Source organism: Neomonachus schauinslandi, chromosome 12, assembly GCF_002201575.2.
Source record: "Neomonachus schauinslandi chromosome 12, ASM220157v2, whole genome shotgun sequence".
Taxonomy (NCBI): domain Eukaryota; kingdom Metazoa; phylum Chordata; class Mammalia; order Carnivora; family Phocidae; genus Neomonachus; species Neomonachus schauinslandi.
Window position 1 is genome coordinate 100656705 of NC_058414.1, and position 19628 is coordinate 100676332.

General features: G+C 36.0%; 1 protein-coding gene across 1 annotated transcript in view; it reads right to left on the minus strand.

The window, feature by feature from the left end:
* KMT2C (lysine methyltransferase 2C) overlaps positions 1 to 19628 on the minus strand; it is a 192182-nt gene that overhangs the window by 114502 nt on the left and 58052 nt on the right. The window contains exons 6-8 of the mRNA XM_044919936.1: positions 9774 to 9936; positions 2207 to 2378; positions 191 to 305 (exon numbers count right to left, since the gene is read on the minus strand). Coding sequence (XP_044775871.1) covers positions 191 to 305; positions 2207 to 2378; positions 9774 to 9936 — 450 coding nt within the window. The remainder of the gene's footprint in view (positions 1 to 190; positions 306 to 2206; positions 2379 to 9773; positions 9937 to 19628) is intronic.

The window sequence follows — 19628 nt, forward strand, 5'->3', positions numbered from 1 at the left end:
TAAATGTACACGTGTCAAGTTAAATTGCAAACTTTAAATACTTGCGGTTTACTGAGTATCAATTATACATCAATAAAGCTGTTTTTTAACAAGTTGATGATACTGTATAGATTTGAATAGGTATCCGATTTGTCTGCTCTATATAAAAAGCATACAGATGATATTTTTCTTAAAAAAACAAACAACTTACTTTGCATTTCCAGCCATTGGTTGGTACTGATTTCATAACTGGTTGAAGACAAAAAGTATGATACCCTTTGTCACACGTATCACACACTAGCATCTTGCTATCTTCTCCCGATTGTCTAAAAAATAAGATAGCATTAATGATGCCTTATCTTTAAACTTATGTTTATAACATAAGTAATCATGAGAAGAATCAATCCTAGGAACTGCCCAGTTCATCAATACCTCAGTGTCTGTTTTGTCTATGCCCAGATAATGATAGAGGTAACCCCCTAAAGGACGAGACAGACATCTTCCTAAGGTCCCTACAGGATTATCTTTACTGAATGCTCACCTATGGTGAACCTGCTTTAGCCACGTTACGATTCCTGCAGAGAAGGAGGGGCAACAAGATGAATGACTCTGACCTTTACTTTTTAAATATCTCAGTAAATATCCTTTCTAGGGGAAGGAGCTGTAACTGATAGGTGACGCTGCATGGGAAGGAACAAATCTTGTCATCGGGAATTGGAAAGACACTGTCATACAATAAAAAGAGGATCGAATTTGGCATCAGACCTATATTTGTATTCAGACTGCTGTTTTTCTAGTTGTGTGATTCCTGAACAAAATAAGCTTAGTCCTCATTTCAGGAATAAAATGTGAACAATAAAGACACTGAGAATTAAATATAATTCTGGTTGAAGAGCTTAGAATATCCTGTAAACATTAGTGCTAAATAAACAGGTATAAGAATCATCTTGTAATAATTATTAAGAATAATTATTAAGAATTGTAATAATTATTAAGAATAGTCAAAAACCTAAACTCTTTCCCTGAACATTCCTGTGCCCCAAAGATTGGGCCCCTGGCCTACAGCATGAGCTCTGCCTTGATTCTTGGCTATCAACCACTCTCAGAGACTAAGAATTTAATTCAAGAGGAGGGGAAAAGAAAAACTGGGGAATGCAAGAAGAAGAGCTGAGAGAGGAGCCCTGCGTAAAACCTGGGGACAAATAGAAGTAAAAAGGAAGATGGGTTAGTTGGCCGCCAGTTCTTTCTTACTCAGTTTAAACAAATTCTACATATAAAATTGCATGTTTTATCTCTTTAGCTACATGGAAAGATCTTAGAGGAAAGGTAATCTTTCTTCAAGTTCTCTTATTCCTTCCCAAGAAAGTAGGCACAGATATAAGATATCAAATAAGTGTTTGCTGGTATTTTAATTTTTGCCAAAATATACAAGCATATTGTCCTATTTATTCCACATAATTGTAAGATATTGATGCTTATTGTTATCAAATTAAATTACAAATAAAACAGACTGATCATGGCAGTGGTGGGCATAATCTCTCCTGTTACAAAAGTCCTCAGCTTGTAAACAATTTGAAGACTGCTATAGATGCAGATAACTTCTCCAAATTATCATGCTAATTAGTAGCAGGAGAAAAAAAAAAAATCACAGAAAAGATTGGAGAAATAACCAAAGGATGGAATACAACAAATAGGAAAGGATAAACCCATTACAAACTAGGATCGACTGAAGGTAACTGTTTTTCAGATAGATATAGGGTTTTTTTTTTTTTTCCTTAAGTAGTCTTAGCATAAATTGTTCTTCCTGGAATGGAAATTCAAACATATCACTGATTCTTTCACTCACTCTCATAACTACTTTCTGCAACTGGAGGTTTATTTTCCTATTAAATCTCCACCCCAGTCTCTCTCAAAAACAGTTGCTTTATTTTCTAATGCTTATTTCTTTTAAATTGTTAGTATCATTCATTTAAAATGTTTGGCAAATTGAAATTAGCTTTTTAGGCAACCAGAGGAATTTAAAATTATTAAAATTAGTTTCTGTTTAGACTTGTTTCAAAATAATGTTAATAAATACCTAGTAATTTTTTAAAACATGACGAAGTCAGTGGGAATGAACGGAGCTGCAGTATGAACAATCTTTATCATATTACACAAACCTTTAGCACCTAGTAATAGGGTCTCTCTTAATCTCAATACACACCTTTGAGTTGAAATTAAAACTTACTTGCAGTTCTGGCACACTTTGCACTCAGGACATTGCCAACCTGCACGTTTTAATGGAGTAACCGCTATATCCAGGCACATTCCATGATAGTGCTGACCACAAGTAGTACAAAAGAACTGATCTAAGAGGTCTCCCGGGCTGTCGCACACTGCACAGTTTGCATCTTCCTTTGCTATAATTAACAGTAAAACAATGAAATTGTTGTATAAGAGTTTAATATTTTTCTGACTTTACAATTTAAAAATCACTTGAAGGGAATTTGCATGGTCAATCTTTCAGACACTGGAGGTTATGCACATTGAACTGATATCCAATCAGAAGAAGGTCTCAGTAAAACCACTGTTAATCATAGAGTTTTGCATATTTGTCCCTCCATCTACCTGAGACCATAAGCAGTTCTTATCTAATTTTATATCCCTGGTACCAGTATTGATGCTGGGCACCTACTTAATGCTCAACATACACTTGCTGAAAAGAACCAAACAGGAAAATATCAACTGAGAAATGCCTTCAGGTGCAAAAATAACCATTTTATTTGGATGTTAAATATATTTTAAAATTAACAGGTAAGTCGAGACAAAATTAAGAATGTTAAGATCAATTAAATTAAATGCTTCTTAAGCATAAACACACTAATTTTTATTCATAGCAAATATATATTTTTTTTAATCCTGGAAAACATCGTATGAAGGAGAACATTAAAGATGGAAACTACATATTCATACACAAATACAAAACTTCATATACTAATTCTATATTCATCTATATTAATTGCCAGTCTGTAAAAAGGTATTAAAATCTATATAATTATGGATATCATCTATCCCTAAATGTGGATTAAAAGAAAGAGCACTTTTTAAGTTCTTTTACCACCTAAAACAAAAAATAAATGTAAGAATAACCTGCCTTGCCAACTACACAGTTAAACTCATGTACATAAGAAAAACAATGTGTCTAAAATCACACCGATTTGATGATATGTGTCTATATCTGACATTTATGTTCTCAACTAAATGGTTTGATTAGCTGATTATCTAAAGACTGTTTTAAATTGTATATACGAACCTTTTTTTCTCTTTTATTTTTTGAAGGTTTGGTCAGTCCCCTCTGGCTGTAAGCCCTTTCTACCTTCTTTTTTTCCCTCAGTCAAGCATCTTGAAACAGACTAATAATCTATTCCTTTTACTTGGCAAACCAGTTTTACAGGATAGAATTTCTGGCACAGAGACTTTTTGTTTTTATTTTAAAGTCCTTTTAAAATGGTAAAAACAATTCATGGTTTGAAGGCAGTACAAAAACAAGTCCCAGAATTTATCTGGATGGCCAGCTGGAACCCTAGGGGCTGCACACCCACCATTCACCTGGCGCTACCTTCATGAGGCTACCAATGATCTACGAAATCCAAAGGTTACTTTTTTGACCTTATCTTATTTGCACTCTGCAGCATTTCCATTCCTCTCCACTCCCACATGACAGTACCTTGGCTTCTGTAATGGCAGCTTTCTCCTGATTTCTCCTTAGGTCTCCCATGCCTCCCTGTCACGCTGTGTTGGCTTTGTACCCCTACAATTCCTCTACATGCTGGAGCGTCTTGGGATTTTATCCTGTTCCTTCTTTTAAAATTTCGCACGGTTTCCCTTTGTGATCACACCAACCCCCATGTTATAAAATACCACCATGATTCCCAAATCTGTATCACCAGCCCCAAACTTCTTTCTAAACTACAAGATGTATTTTCAAGTCTCATGGGACCTCAACAGCCAGATGTTCTAAAAAATACTCAAAACTCAACACCTCTAAAATAAAACATTTTTAAAACCTAAACCTCTCCCTTTTTTCTCAACCAGCTGGGTAAAGGCAAAAACTCTACTATCACTATTACTCTTCCCTGACCCAACACATCCAGCCAGACACCAATTCTGACTGAGTCAACTTCCTATATATCCTTTTTCCTTCTATTTGTACAGTTCAGTTCAGTCCATTCTGCCTTGTAATTATACTATCTTCTAAAAGGAATTCTTGCTTGTTGACCTTTCCCTAATCATCTTCTACACATCTAGAGCAAGTTTTCAAAATTGTGAATCTAACTGTTATGCCCTGCTTTTGTTTACCAATAACTCCTTTTTCACGTGAAAAAAAGATCAAAATTTTCTAGCATAAGGGAAAGGAAAAAAAAAAAAAAGCCCTTTACCTCCCTTTCCAACAGAATCTCATGGCCACTCAGTATTCCTGGTGATACCAAGGAGTTTGCAATGCACATTCACACAACATGCTGCTCAGTGCTCATGTGCTCATATACATTGCTCCCCACTGCTTGAAATATTGTTCCTTTGCTGTGCTGTGCCCCTAGCTCTTACCAAAGAAGCCTTCAAAACTCTGCTCACACACATTCCTGAATATCTAACATCACCACACCTAAAGATCCATCCATTTGTTGAATATTCCTTTTCCCCATATACTGAGAATACACTGTTATATAATCAAGTAATTATAACATAATACTCGGAACCCTTAAAGGGTAGGGACCTTGTTTTGTTCAACTTTGTATCCTCAATTTCCTAGCACAAATTAAGGCTTATTAAATATCTTAAATGAAGAACTTCTAAAATCACTTTTAATGATTCTTTGAGCGGCATTTAAAATAAAGCATTAATTTAAAAATGGAAATGTCATAAATTAGTTCATTTTTGATAGAAATAACACAATAGGGCATCTGGGTGGCTCAGTCGTTAAGCGTCTGCCTTCGGCTCAGGTCATGATCCCAGGGTCCTGGGATCGAGCCCCGCATCGGGGTCCCTGCTCAGAGGGGAGTCTGCTTCTCCCTCTCCCACTCCCCCTGCTTGTGTTCCCTCTCTCGCTGTGTCTGTCTCTGTCAAATAAATAAATACAATCTTAAAAAAAAAAAAAAGTAGAAATAACACAATAGGGTGAATTTAATACTAAGAGACAGTGCCAGTATTTACTCAAACTATGTACATTTAAAAACTAACCCTTGATTTTTTGCCTCTCCTCAAAACTTACAGAAATTGAAGCAAATACTGTGCTCTGATTATCAGATACTCAGTTCATCTTTCTACTGTAATTTGCAGGGAACACTGTCTAAATGCTTCTGTGAAATCTTCCAGAGTTTACTATTCTGCCACTTAACTTGCCGTAGCAGCTACTAGTCACATGTGGCTACTGGGCAACTGAAAGGTGATTATCCAAACCTTACTAGGAAAAAAATAACATCAAATATCTCAAAAATTTTATTGCTTACATGCTGAAATACTAATATTCTGGATATACTGGGTTAAATATGTATTTTTTAAATTAATTGTAATTTTTAAAAGTTTTTAACATGACTACTAGAAAGATTTAAATTACTCATATTGTTCACATCGTATTTCTGTTGCACAGCACTGTTTTATACAGCAAAGCCCATTCTACAATAAGATAACTGTGTATATCACTGTGGCAGAGATTACTTCTTCCTCTATGATAGTTTGCAACAATTCCTTAATGGCAATACTGTCATGTTGTTCGATTAGTATGGATCACTGGTAATTAAGTTAGACAAAGAAAAACATCCACATGATACATTCAGTCTAAAAACATTTCCTATGCATTATGTAAAAATAATAATAGAAAAAAAGCACTACATCAAGAAATGAGGTTGGTTCCAACCATTTCCCCAATCAGGAAGAAGATAAGTATAGAAATACCAAAACAGCCTTTTGGAGGTCATGCAAAAAATATTACTACATAGCTTAAGTGTTGTGTCAGAAATAAGCATATGAACATATACATACATATATGCCCCACAGAGATATTAAGTTTGAAGCAATAATCAATGAAGTTAAATTTTTCTTTAAGCGGTTGAAAAGGCAGAAGAGATTGAGTGGAAGACTAAAGCTAAAGCTAACTTAAGAGAAGACAGGAGTTACATCCAGGCTAATTTGGCTCCAAAGATCATGCTCTTTACAAATCGATATTTACTCCCACTGGAAGGGCAAATAAGGTGAAGAGTATCTGCACGTGTACAGAAGGAAGAAGGAAAGTGCCAGCAGAGGCATAGAATGAAGAAGCTAAATGATGGAGGAGGAGCAAGAAAAGAGCAGGAAAAACAGAAGGATCAGCTGTGAACGAGGTCACATCCTGTGGCAGCTGCGACAAGAGATGGAGGAAAAGACAAGAACACTGAGCCTAAATGAGAAGGGACCGTGTCAGAGACACTTGGTCAAGCTGGAAGGTGAGACTACTGCTTACGCAGGAGAATATAAACCCTGGTGAAGAACAACAGAAGTCACATTGCTGCCAGACTCCATCCTCACAGCTTTGTAACTTCCATCAACATCACAGCACCTATCATCTCTGCTTCCATTCCTGGCAGGACACTGCACTGAACTAAATGGAATCACTAGCAAGAAAAACTAAATCATGGATGTTGTCCAGAGAGGCTGACCCACAGAGCAGGCAGGTAGGTAAGAAAGTTCAGGGACTGACAGAATTTAGAGTAATAGAAAAGTAGCAGGACTTGGTATGAAGAGATACAAAGGCACCCAAGAAAATGAAGTAAGAGAAGTTAAACCTGAGTGATGAGTGAATACACTGGGAAGAGGAGGGAATGAAGAGATACACCACTCTCACGTTTGAACCCTTCCAAAACTTCTCACTGCAGACAGAATATCTAAACCCTTCCCTTGTTCACAAGACCTAGGTGATCTAGGCTTTGTTCACTCTGATGTTGTCTCTACTGTCCACCTAGGAGACACTATATTCCAGGCACAGTGAGTAGCTTGTCATTCCACAATCTTGCCAGGCCCATTCCTCAAGACCTGTACAGCAGTTGTTCACTCTTTCTTAATGTGCTTTCCTCTGATCTTACATGGTTGGCTCCTTGCCATTTGGCTTTCCCTGAGAGGCAAAATACTACTCAATAAGTGTATCTGGCTATGTCTCCAAGATGGTATTTAGTGTAAAATTCCTAGACAAGGTTAGTGTATTACTTGCATCATCATGAAAATAATGATGAAGCCAGGACCAGCATTTACCTATGACAAAGCACCCTAAAATTGTTTTCTGATGAAAATCTTGGCCTTGCTTATAGGTTCTCTCTTTGCTGGGATTTCTTTCTAATGAGGTCCATTTTTTTATTCAACTCTCAACAAAAGATGTCAATCTAACTCCTAACTCAGCTAACTATCAAGCATATTGCTCTACACTTAGCCAGCAGCATAAAGAATTACATGCAATGTATACATATAATTTGGGTCTTAGATAAGAGCTGGAATAGCTACCATTTTGTAAAGCAATTCATATACACAAAGTAAAATGCTACATGGTTTCCCTTAATTGTTATTTAACCCCCATAGTAACATTGGTATTTAAGCCCCATTTTTTAAAAACAGTAAGTACCTTGTGCTCTGACACACAATTAGATCAGCTAAAAATATTTAGGAAAGATTTTATGAAGACTATTGCATCATCTTGTAAATTACTACAATACATTCTACCTGCAAAATTCTCTATATCCTTGGATTAAGACAGGCGGTCAGAAAGCTGTGTATATATACTGCACTGGTTAAGATCCTCGAGGAATAGAATTTACTCAACTGGGCTTTGGTTTCATATCACTGGCTTATTTTGAGGGCTGTTATAAGAAATTGCCCTGTGGGATTTGTTTTGCTACAGTGTATAATGTATATATAGTCTTAGTATAAAGTGAATTCTTTTGCCATTACTATGAATCACGTCACTGTTCATACTCCCTTCTTTGTGTTGATTGCTGGAAAGCTCTGGAGCCAAGTTTGTGGCTTAGGTCTAGAAAGTATGCATTTATTTCCCAAAATACTAGTGTCACTGTTATCTTCATATTTATACTATCCTTATTTTCCCATGGCCAAATTTCCTTCCATATTTTTAGTTTTATTTTATCCTACTATTCGTGTATTTTTATGAGTCTCCATAAATCTGTTTTGGAACAAGGCACAGTGCCAATAATTTCAGGGTATCTTTTAGCTCCGTGTGCCAACACAGACCTCTCATTGTATGTGTGATGAGAGCAGCTCATCTCCTCTCAGTCCTTACACTTCATGACTTTACACAATGTCTACTATGGTCTCGAACAATAAATGAGACTATTAGAACACAGTCTGCAGTAGAAAGTAGGATGGCCATTAACTAACAAAACATTTAATATTAGAAATGTGGTCCCAGGAAAGTCTGTATATTGTTTACTGAGGTCTGAAGTATGACTAAGTACAAAACACTGAATAAAATTCAGATTCTTAAACACACATACAGTTGTTTTATTTGACTGGCAAAGTGCATTATACCACCCGGAACATAATCAACTCTGATCACCAACATCACAGTTGGTGCACCTGTGTGAAGTAATTCACTACATGAGGTCTTAAAATAAATAACACCCATGACAGCTACTGTGCATGAATGTTCTTTTTCTCCCAGATTTAAATATGTAATCATGAACATATTTTAAATTTTAAATCCCTTATTCACCTAAATACAATCTCACATTTCAGTTTGCCCTACCTGTAATTTCTGTCTGTACAGTGATTAAGGACAACATGATTATACACGTAAACAAAAATAATTTTAACTGAAGATGAAATTATGTTCCTGAGATTATACAATCTAACTGTATTTGAGACTATTTAAGTTTAAGCCCGAGGTAGCTATATTTATGTGTCACAGACCTGGAAAAGATTTTTTTAAAAAAGCTTTCATCAATATTGCTAAGATACAGATAAAAGCTAACACTAAGGTAACTAACAGGTAACATAAAAAAGACTGAATAAAACATCACAGAGATTTTACAATGAGACTGGAAATTAAATTTTCCAGGGGGAAAAAAATCCCAAAGTATATATGCTCATTGGAAATCCATATACTAAGAAAAAGGCAAGATCTCTGTTTAACAATAAAGATAGGAAAGAGTTATAATTTTCTGTACAACAAATTTCAAACATTTAAATATTTTCATGTAGTTATAAAATACTGTTTAGAAAAGAAAGGAAAAAAGCACAACTGAGGATTACAGGTAACCAAGATAGATAAATCAAGAAGAAGCACTAACAGAGATTTCTATTATCATTATTAGGGCTATACAATTACCAAGAATTTCAAAAGTGTTTGCTGAGCCTATTAATGTACACCCTGAAATAACACCTGAGTGAATCATCTTCTAATTCTCTAACTGGATGGTATTTTGGTGTAGAAGACACTGAATACTGTTTAACTTTCTAAATGACTTTATAGTACATACTAAAATACTTTATACTCAGTATTTCTTTCTACAGTGGTTTAAAAAAATTTTTTTTAATAAGAATTTAAAACATGCAAATTGTCTTTGAAATTTCAAGGAAATACCTTTGGTATTTTTCAGTGATATTGGTGATAACAGATTCCCCCCCGAGGATCTCTGGCAAAGATCCCTTAGATTATCAAGATTATATAATATTACCTTTTAATACAAGCAAAATAACAATTAGGGAGTTTACAATATTAGTTATTTGAAGTAAGTACACTGACAAATGTTTAAAAAGTAGGTCTATAGTAAACTTACATCTTTCGGGAGCTTGGTCGATGTGCTCTGGACACAGAAGGAAGAAGTTCCGAAAGTCCTGAAAGGTACCAGCTCCCGCAGCACAAGGATAATGGTACATCTGGGTGCATTTCTCTTCACAGCATTTAATAGTGGCTCCAAGGTGCTTACAAAATGCACATCGCTGAAAGGGGGCAAATGGGAAAGAAATCTCTTTATAAGACCTGGAAAAGGAGCATTCAAATGTGGGGCTAGGAAGGTATTTAAAAAAAGTCTTGCGTTCGCTACTAGTAAAACAATTTAAACCTCCGTAATACTAAATAAAGGATCCATTAAAAATGAGAAAATCTAAAGTACTCAGTTGAATGCTTGCTATAATACAGGTTCATCCATTCAAGTTTAGAAAGTGAGCATTTCACTTTTTTCTACTGACTTTTGCCAAAAACAACTAAAAACTTTTTAAATTAGTAATATGGTTGAAAAGGCAGGTGTCTAGTTGTGGGTTATTTCAACACATTTTAAATCCCACCAACAAACTATTTAAAATGAATCTATACTGTTTACAAAACCTCTTACTATTTTCACCCTACCTAATAATAAGTGTGAAATAAACCACACTCAATCATAGAATACGTTAATAAGGGACGATCCTAGGATTAAAGGTATACCTACAAATCTACACATTTCCCTGTAGCAATTAGTTTCAAGTTTCTTAATAAAAACTGGGAATGGGAAGAAAAATTGTATCATCTGAGTATCTCCTTTCCCTATTTCAACCTGCCTCTACTCTCTTGCTAGTGGTAAAAGCAGAGAAGGAAGCTCCAATACAAACACAGGGGAAGTGCAGGGCAACTAAAGGTGTAAGAAGTCAATACAAATTGCCTACAATGTGACCTGTACTTACTCAGCTTTCCCTAAGAATGATTAATAAACTCTCCCTCATCCTCCCAAGGTAATTCTGGGTATCACTTTCTTTGTGGGTCTTTTGCCAGATAGCCTGCATCGTACATTATAAAATCTCTCTTCTGCAGATGCCGAGCTGTCTATCTTGTATAGGCTTCTGTTTTAGCATTCATGCCATTGCATGAGAATTATTTACTTGTCTTTTTCATCCTAGTCCTGGATCCTTGAGGAGAGGCACATATTTTGCTATCTTTGTATCTGTAGCACGGTGAATGCCACTTGACACAGAAAGCCCTAATAAACAGGTGTTCATATTTATATGTACTAAATGGACTTCACTGTTGGTAATCTCATTGTTAAGTGGGTTCATGAAAGCATAATTGAAACAACAGAAGCCAAATGGGACAATCTGTGGTAAAACTGGCCCTCCTGAAAGAAGTTGCTAACATTACTAAGAAGATCTTTTTTTTAAAAGATTTTATTCATTTATTAGAAGAGAGAGAGAGCATGGGGGGGGGGTGGCGCAGAGAGGAGGAAGAGGGAGAGAGAGAGAGAAGCAGACTCCCCACTGAGCAGAGAGCCCGATGCAGAACTCAATCCTAGGACGCTGAGATCATGACCTGAGCCAAAGTCAGACGCTTAACAGACTGAGCCACCCAGGCGCCCCAAGAAGATCTTCACATGCTAACATACTTATTCTATATTCTGCTAGTCTATCAGAGAATACAATAGTTTTTATTTTATTATTATCTATTTATTTATTTGACAGAGACAGACACAGTGAGAGAGGGAACACAAGCAGGGGGAGTGGGAGAGGGAGAAGCAGACTCCCCTCTGAGCAGGGAGCCTGATGTGGTGCTCGATCCCAGGACCCCGGGATCATGACCCGAGCCGAAGGCAGAGGCTTAACGACTGAGCCACCCAGGCGCCCCTACAATAGTTTTTAAATTATAATTCATTCCAGCATTTTATATAAGGTGCCATCAAATTCTTCCATCAGTCCATGGCATTGAACCAATGTAACAAAGTTTAGTATCTCTTGATGAGTCTTCTACACATTTTGAGTACTGTCAATAGACCACTATAGCGTCTAGGTGACTCATAAACACTAGTTATATCTGTGGCATTTCTGTTGTCTATAATGTCCACAAGTTCAAAGACTAATAAACATTTCACTTCTCTTTTTGTACTTACGGGTGCTACATCATTAAAAAGACAAGAAAAGCAAGCTTTATTTCTCTTTGTAAAGTGTAATAACCAGCTTTTTCTGATTATTATTATTATGACATCTCAGGGTCTCTAAATATGTTTAGTGTATTAACACAACCCAGAATTTATATTTTTGTTATGTTAATCACCATACATTACATCATTAGTTTTTGATGTAATGTTCCATGATTCATTGTTTGCGTATAACACCCAATGCTCCATGCAGAACGTGCCCTCCTTAATACCCACCACCAGGCTAACCCATCCTCCCACCCCCCTCCCCTCTAGAACCCTCAGTTTGTTTTTCAGAGTCCATCGTCTCTCATGGTTCGTCTACCCCTCCGATTTCCCCCCCTTCATTCTTCCCCTCCTGCTATCTTTTTTTTTTTTTAACATATAATGTATTATTCGTTTCAGAGGTACAGGTCTGTGATTCAACAGTCTTACACAATTCACAGCGCTCACCATAGCACATACCCTCCCCAATGTCTATCACCCAGCCACCCCATCCCTCCCACCCACCACCACTCCTGCAACCCTCAGTTTGTTTCCTGAGATTAAGAATTCCTCATGTCAGTGAGGTGAGGTCATATGATTCATGTCTTTCTCTGGTTGACTTATTTTGCTCAGAATACCCTCCAGTTCCGTCGTTGCAAATGGCAAGATTTCATTCCATTTGATGGCTGCATAATATTCCATTGTGTATATATACTTCTTTATCCATTCATCTGTCGATGGACATCTTGGCTCTTTCCACAGTTTGGCTATTGTGGACATTGCTGCTATAAACATCAGAGTGCACATACCCCTTCAGATCACCACATTTGTATCTTTGGGGTAAATACCCAGTAGTGCAATTGCTGGATCGTATGGTAGCTCTATTTCCAACTTTTTGAGGAACCTCCATACTGTTTTCCAGAGTGGCTGCACCAGCCTGCATTCCCACCAACAGTAACACAACCCAGAATTAACAACATGTGTAACATCTAAGTAGTCTGAGTATCCTTGAGTCATACTGGAAAGACCAAGAAAATGCTGAAGGAGGAAAGTGCATTTGTATGTCCAAGTGATCACTAAAAAGTTTTTACATTAACTCATTAACATAACAAAATAATTTCAGCTAAACTGTTAAAATCTAGAATCTCCGTTATTTTTTAGCATATGGCAAGTTGTACAGAAGCCTTTTGCACTAAAAATAATTTTGGCAAATAAAATATGACTTTTATTTAAGTGCATAACAAGGAAACAAACTAATTTAAATTGATCCTTTTCCCAATGTCTATATCATTTTAAAAACATCAACATGTTCTCTTAATCACATTTGCAATGGAAAATATTACGTGACATTAGCTAAACTACTATGAGAAGTCCTGGAATGTATCCAACATACTAATTTACAATAACATATAAAGATACAGGGAATAAAGGAAGGGAAATAAAATACTAACTGCATTTAAGTGAACGTTTCAAGCCCATCTGTTACAATTACATAGCTAATGAAAGACATTTGGCATTGAAAGAAAATGTATCCTTGATATATAGACTGGAATAGATCTTTCTGAACAAAATAAAAACATTTGTAAAATTGTAGAAATTATGAAAGAATAGATTTCCACAGGGAACTTCTCTAACATTAGCATTCCTGTACAACATATATTAGAAATGAAACAAATTATAAACTAAGTAACAATTACAAAGCTAATTAACATTTGGGGAGAGGGAAGTAAAGTAAATAGCTCTTAAATCGTTAACCAACTAAACAATTTATTTGAATCAGTATTTAAAACCCCTAAGTAGCATTTTATTTTTTCTTTTTTTAATCATTAAAAAAAGAAAAAGAGAGGTAGAGGAAAAAAAGTTTTATAATATCTTGACAACTGTCCAAGAGCACATCCAAGAAAAAACTCTCAATTAGAGTTCGTATTGCCAACTACTGTTAAGAATAAGTTTGAGGGGAGTGCCTGGGTGGCTCAGATGGTTAAGCATCTGCCTTCAGCTCAGGTCATGATCCCAGGGTCCTGGGATCGAGTCCCGCATCAGGCTCCCTGCTCAGAAGGGGGCCTGCTTCTTCCTCTCCCTCTGCTGCTCCCCCTGCTTGTGCTCTTTCACTCTGTCAAATAAATAAATAAAATCTTCAAAAAAAAAAAAAAAAAGAATAAGTTTGAGGAACTTCCAAAAACTTTTATTTCACTAGACTGAAATAAGGAAGGTTCTCTCAAAATAAATCTGCAATACAAAACAAAGCAGAATCAACAAAATTTCAGAGATTAAGGTTAAAGATGAGTTATGAAACAATAACAAAAAGTTTGAGGCTATTCCAAAGTTCGTCCAATTAATTAGGAAGTATTTATTCTGTATCAACTATGGCTATGGGCTAAGTGCTCGAGGAAATATCAGATAATATTATAGGTTTTCCATATACCAAACTTTTTAACCTTTCCCAAACTTTTCTTATCAGTCAGCTGGGATTCTCACAGAATGAAGGCAGAATAAAGAATAAGGACAGAAAGTAAGAAAAACAAGAAAAATGACATGGAAAACTGATCCACAAAATCCAGTGTCTCTTTAAGCAAGAGTACCAGAAGGAGAGAAAATAGAAGGATTATAACCAGAGAAATTATTCTAAAAAAAATTATGAAAGTATCTAATAATAAAAGCTAACAAGTACTAAGCATAATTTCATTGAACAGGTGGGGGAGCCAGAGGAGTCTTTCTCTCTGTTGCCTGATCTTTGTATCACTATAAAAGCACCTAAGCTTAGTATCTGCCACATTGCCTCTCTAATCGGAAAATACCCACTTCAGATTAAAATGTCTCACACCTAGAAACACTGGCAAAATTTTAAGATAACGAAGAAAAGGAAAAATTCCAGTAGCCTCACAAAAGAAAACAGGCCAGCTACAAAGAAAGGAGAATCAGTCATTACTTCTCATTAGCAATATTCAATGCAAAAAACAAAAAAAATCATCTGAGGTCGACAAAAAAATTATTTGAAGCTAAAATTTTAATACCTGCTAAGTTTACATTCAAGTCCATGGATAATAAACATGAACAGGTTAAATTCCCTATTAAAAAAACAGTAACTTTCAAAATGTGCAAAATATACTTTATACATGTCACACACACACATGCTAAATATATATACACACATTTTATTTATGTATGTTTGTACATATATACACGTATGTATGTATGTATAGGTACATATATGTGCATGAGGCACAGTGACACAGCAAATTCAAAAATAAGAGCTGAAGGGAAAAGCACCAACAAATGCTATCAAAAAGAAAGCAGCTATAGCAAAGAAAATTGGATCCAAACCAAAAAGTGGTGAATAGGGCAAAGATAAAGTTCACATTAAAATAAGTCTTATGTTAAAAAATTCCAACAGAACAAGAAACAGTCATTAAAGTTTACATACCTCATATGAATTTCCTTGACATATAAAGTAAAACTGAGTAGAAATATGTACATGAATAAGTCAGACTTTAATACAGCTCTCAGAAATATACAGATATGAAATAAATAATAACAGTGATCAAGTTTGATTCAAACTTACACATACACAGATCTCCATAATCCAAAACCAGAGAATATATATCCTATTCAAACGTACAGAGAATTTTTTTTATTTTTCAGAATTATTTTTAATTCACTATACATATAACCATAAAAAAAGTCCACAAATTCAAAAAATCAAATATTTCCTAGCCCATATTCAAAAAAGCAGGTATTTCCTAAACCAGATACATTAATAATTATGAATTTACAACAAACTCAAAAAAAGCAGATTTCTTTTAAATCAAAAGAAAAAACATATTATTTTTTAAACGATTGAATAAGAAACATGTCAAAATCTTTGAGATGTGGCAAATTTGGTTATGAAAAAAATACAGCTTGAAAAATGCAAAACTCAAGACCAAAGGATAAAAATAAATGAAGCTAGATTTAAAAACTGAAGCAAGTAAGAACCAACATATACTGCATGAGATTAGACATCTCAGGAAGTAACCCACCCTAAAATTGTGTTTAAGAAGATGTCATTCATGAGATTCGGGTGTTAAAGTCTCTATCAAAAGAATTAGTGTTTGCTTTAGAAAAAATATGCTTAAAATAGAACTGAATGAAATAAAAATCAGGGGTGCCTGGGTGGCTCAGTCATTAAGTGTCTGCCTTCGGCTCAGGTCATGATCCCAGGGTCCTGGGATCGAGCCCCGCACTGGGCTCCCTGCTCTGCAGAAAGCCTGCTTCTCCCTCTCCCACTCCTCCTGTTTGTGTTCCCTCTCTCGCTCTCTCTCTGTCAAATAAATAAAATCTTTTAAATAAATAAATAAATAAATAAAAATCTACCAAAAAATTTTATATATAAATTGTCTTAAAGTCATGAATATCTTGATGAGTGATTTGTTGTTGCTATTCTGGCCCAGTTAATTATTCTGGTTTGTACACTAACAAACATACATTTCTGACCGAAACATCTGCTAAAACAAACAAACAAACAAAATTAAATAACATTACAAAATCAAAATGGACAGTGCTGTGAATGAGATTTTTTTCCCGCTAGTATCTTCCCTTTCTGACCCATCTTCCTCACTGCTGTCACAAAGGTGTTTTTTTTTTTTTTACTAATTTTTTAATTTAAAAAAAAATTTTTTTTTAATTATGTTATGTTAGTCACCATACAATACTTCATTCGTTTTTGATGTAGTGTTCCATGATTCATTATCTGTGTTTAACACCCAAGGCTCCACGCAATACGTGCCCTCCTTAATACCCATCACCAGGCTAACTCATCCCCCCACCCCCCTTCCCTCTGAACCCCTCAGTTTGTTTCCTGGAGTCCACAGTTCCTCATGGTTCGTCTCCCCCTCTGATTCCCCCTCTTCATTTTTCCCTTCTTTCTCCTAATGTCCTCGGTACTATTCCTTATGTTCCACATATAAGTGAAATCATATGATAATTGTCTTTCTCTGCTTGACTTATTTCACTTAGCATAATCTCCTCCAGTCCCATCCATGTTGATGTAAAAGTTGGGTATTCATCCTTTCTGATGGCTGAGTAATATTCCATTGTATAAATGGACCACATCTTCTTTATCCATTCATCTGTTGAGGGGCATCTCGGCTCCTTCCACAGTTTGGCTATTGTGGATATTGCTGCTATGAACATTGGGGTGCATGTGCCCCTTCTTTTCACTACATCTGTGTCTTTGGGGTAAATACCCAGTACTGCGATTGCTGGGTCATAGGGTAGTTCTATTTCTAACTTTTTGAGGACCCTCCACACTGTTTTCCATAGTGACTGTACCAAGTGCATTCCCACAAACAGTGTAAGAGGTAAGAGGGTTCCCCTTTCTCCACATCCTCTCCAACATTTGTTGTTTCCTGCCTTGTTCATTTTTGCCATTCTAACTGGTGAAAGGTGGTTTTGATTTGAATTTCCCTGATGGCTAATGATGCTGAACATTTTTTCATGTGTCTGTTAGCCATTCGTATGTCTTCTTTAGAGAAGTGTCTGTTCATGTCTTCTGCCCATTTTCTGATTTGATTATTTGTTTTTTGGGTGATGCTGAATATTTCTTCATGTGGCTGTTAGCCATTCGTATGTCTTCTTTAGAGAAGTGTCTGTTCGTGTCTTCTGCCCATTTTTTGATTTGATTATTTGTTTTTTTGGGTGTTGAGTTTGAGAAGTTCATTATAGATCTTGGATACCAGCCCTTCATCTGTAGTGTCATTTGCAAATATCTTCTCCCATTCCGTGGGCTGCCTCTTAGTTTTGTTGACTGTTTTCTTTGCTGTGCAGAAGCTTTTTATCTTGATGAAGTCCCAAAAGTTCATTTTCGCCTTTGTTTCCCTTGCCTTTGGAGACGTGTCTTGAAAGAAGTTGCTGTGGCCGATTACTAGAACTATACACTAACAATGTAACTGTAGAAAGAGAAATTAGGGAGTTGATTCCATTTACAATAGGACCAAAAACCATAAGATACCTCGGAATAAACCTAACCAAAGAGGTAAAAGATCTATACTCTAGAAACTACAGAACACTTATGAAAGAAATTGAAGACACAAAAAGATGGAAAAATATTCCATGCTCATGGTTTGGAAGAATAAACATTATAAAAATGTCTATGCTGCCCAGAGCAATCTACACTTTCAATGCAATCCCTATCAAAATACCATCAACATTTTTCAAATAGCTGGAACAAACAATCCTAAAATTTGTATGGACCCAGAAAAGACCCCGAACCACCCAGGAAATGTTGAAAAAGAAAAACAAAGCTGGGGCCATCACGTTGCCCGATTTCAAGCTATGTTACAAAGCTGTGATCACCAAGAGAGCATGGTACCTGCACAAAAACAGACACATAGATCAATGGAACAGAACAGAGAGCCCAGATATGGACCTTCAACTCTATGGTCAACTAATCTTTGACAAAGCAGGAAAAAAACATCCAATGGAAAAAAGACAGTCTCTTCAATAAATGGTGCTGGGAAAATTGGACAGCTATATACAGAAGAATGAAACTCAACTATTCTCTTACACCATACACAAAGATAAACTCTAAATGGATGAAAGACCTCAACGTAAGACAGAAATCCATCAAAATCCTAGAGAAGAACATAGACAGTAACCTCTTTGACACAACGGTCTTTCTAAGGGAGTCCCAGATACTTCTGGATCAGGTCCAATCTCCTCAATATGGGACTGTGGCAGGTAGACTCCTAAAATGCCTGTACTCCCCACTTTTACCCCCAACATGTCCACCCCTAATCCAGAGACTTGTAAAAAAATATATATATATGATGAAATATCATGCCACAGATTATATTACATGGCAAATGGATTTTTTGCAGATGTGATTAAAGCTGCTATTCAACTGATGCTGAATTAATCAAGGGAGAGATTAGTCTATTCAAATTACACAATTCCTTTAAAAGCAGAAAGTTTTCTCCAGCTGGTAGGAGAAAGGAAAGTCAGAGAAATTCAAAACAAGGGAAGGATTCAATACATCACTGCTATCTTTGAAGACAAAAGGAGCCACATGCAAGGTCCAGGAGTGGCCTCTAGGAGCTGACAGCAACCTCAAGTAAGGCTGGCCAACTGGCAAATGGCCAATAAAGAAATGGTGAGCTCAGTATTGCAACTGCACAGAACAGAATTCTACCCTCACCTAAATGAACTTAGAAGAGGATTCTCCCCCAGGGCCTTTGGATAAGCACCCAGGCTGGTAGACATCTTTAAGACCCTAAACAAAGAGCACAGTTGAGCCTGCCCAAACCTCTGACCGAGAGAAGTATGACCTCATATATGGGGGCTGCTTTAAGCCATTAAATTTATGGTAATTTATTATATAGCAATAACTCACATTTACCCCATTTCACATAGTGGTTTGTTCTCTGCCAAATCACTATTTGTATTTTTAAGAAAATTTTTCTATTATACTTACATTACACAGTGTCTTCTTTATGCAAAACTATTAAGTAAATAGGGTAAATATTTTAAACTCCATCCTAGTAATGAAGCAGCAAAACCTAAGAGAAACTTTCCTAACATAACCATTTCTGAGTCAAGCATTCTGAGTACACAAATGTGCCCTCTATCTATTGCATCAAGGAAATAGTAAATTCTCTAGTTGATAACAACATACATAAATCAGAAACCCTAAATAACCATAATCGCTATAATCTTTAACATAACCATAAATAAAAACATGAATAAATTTGACTACATAAAACTTTTAAACTTTTATATGGTTAAAAACCA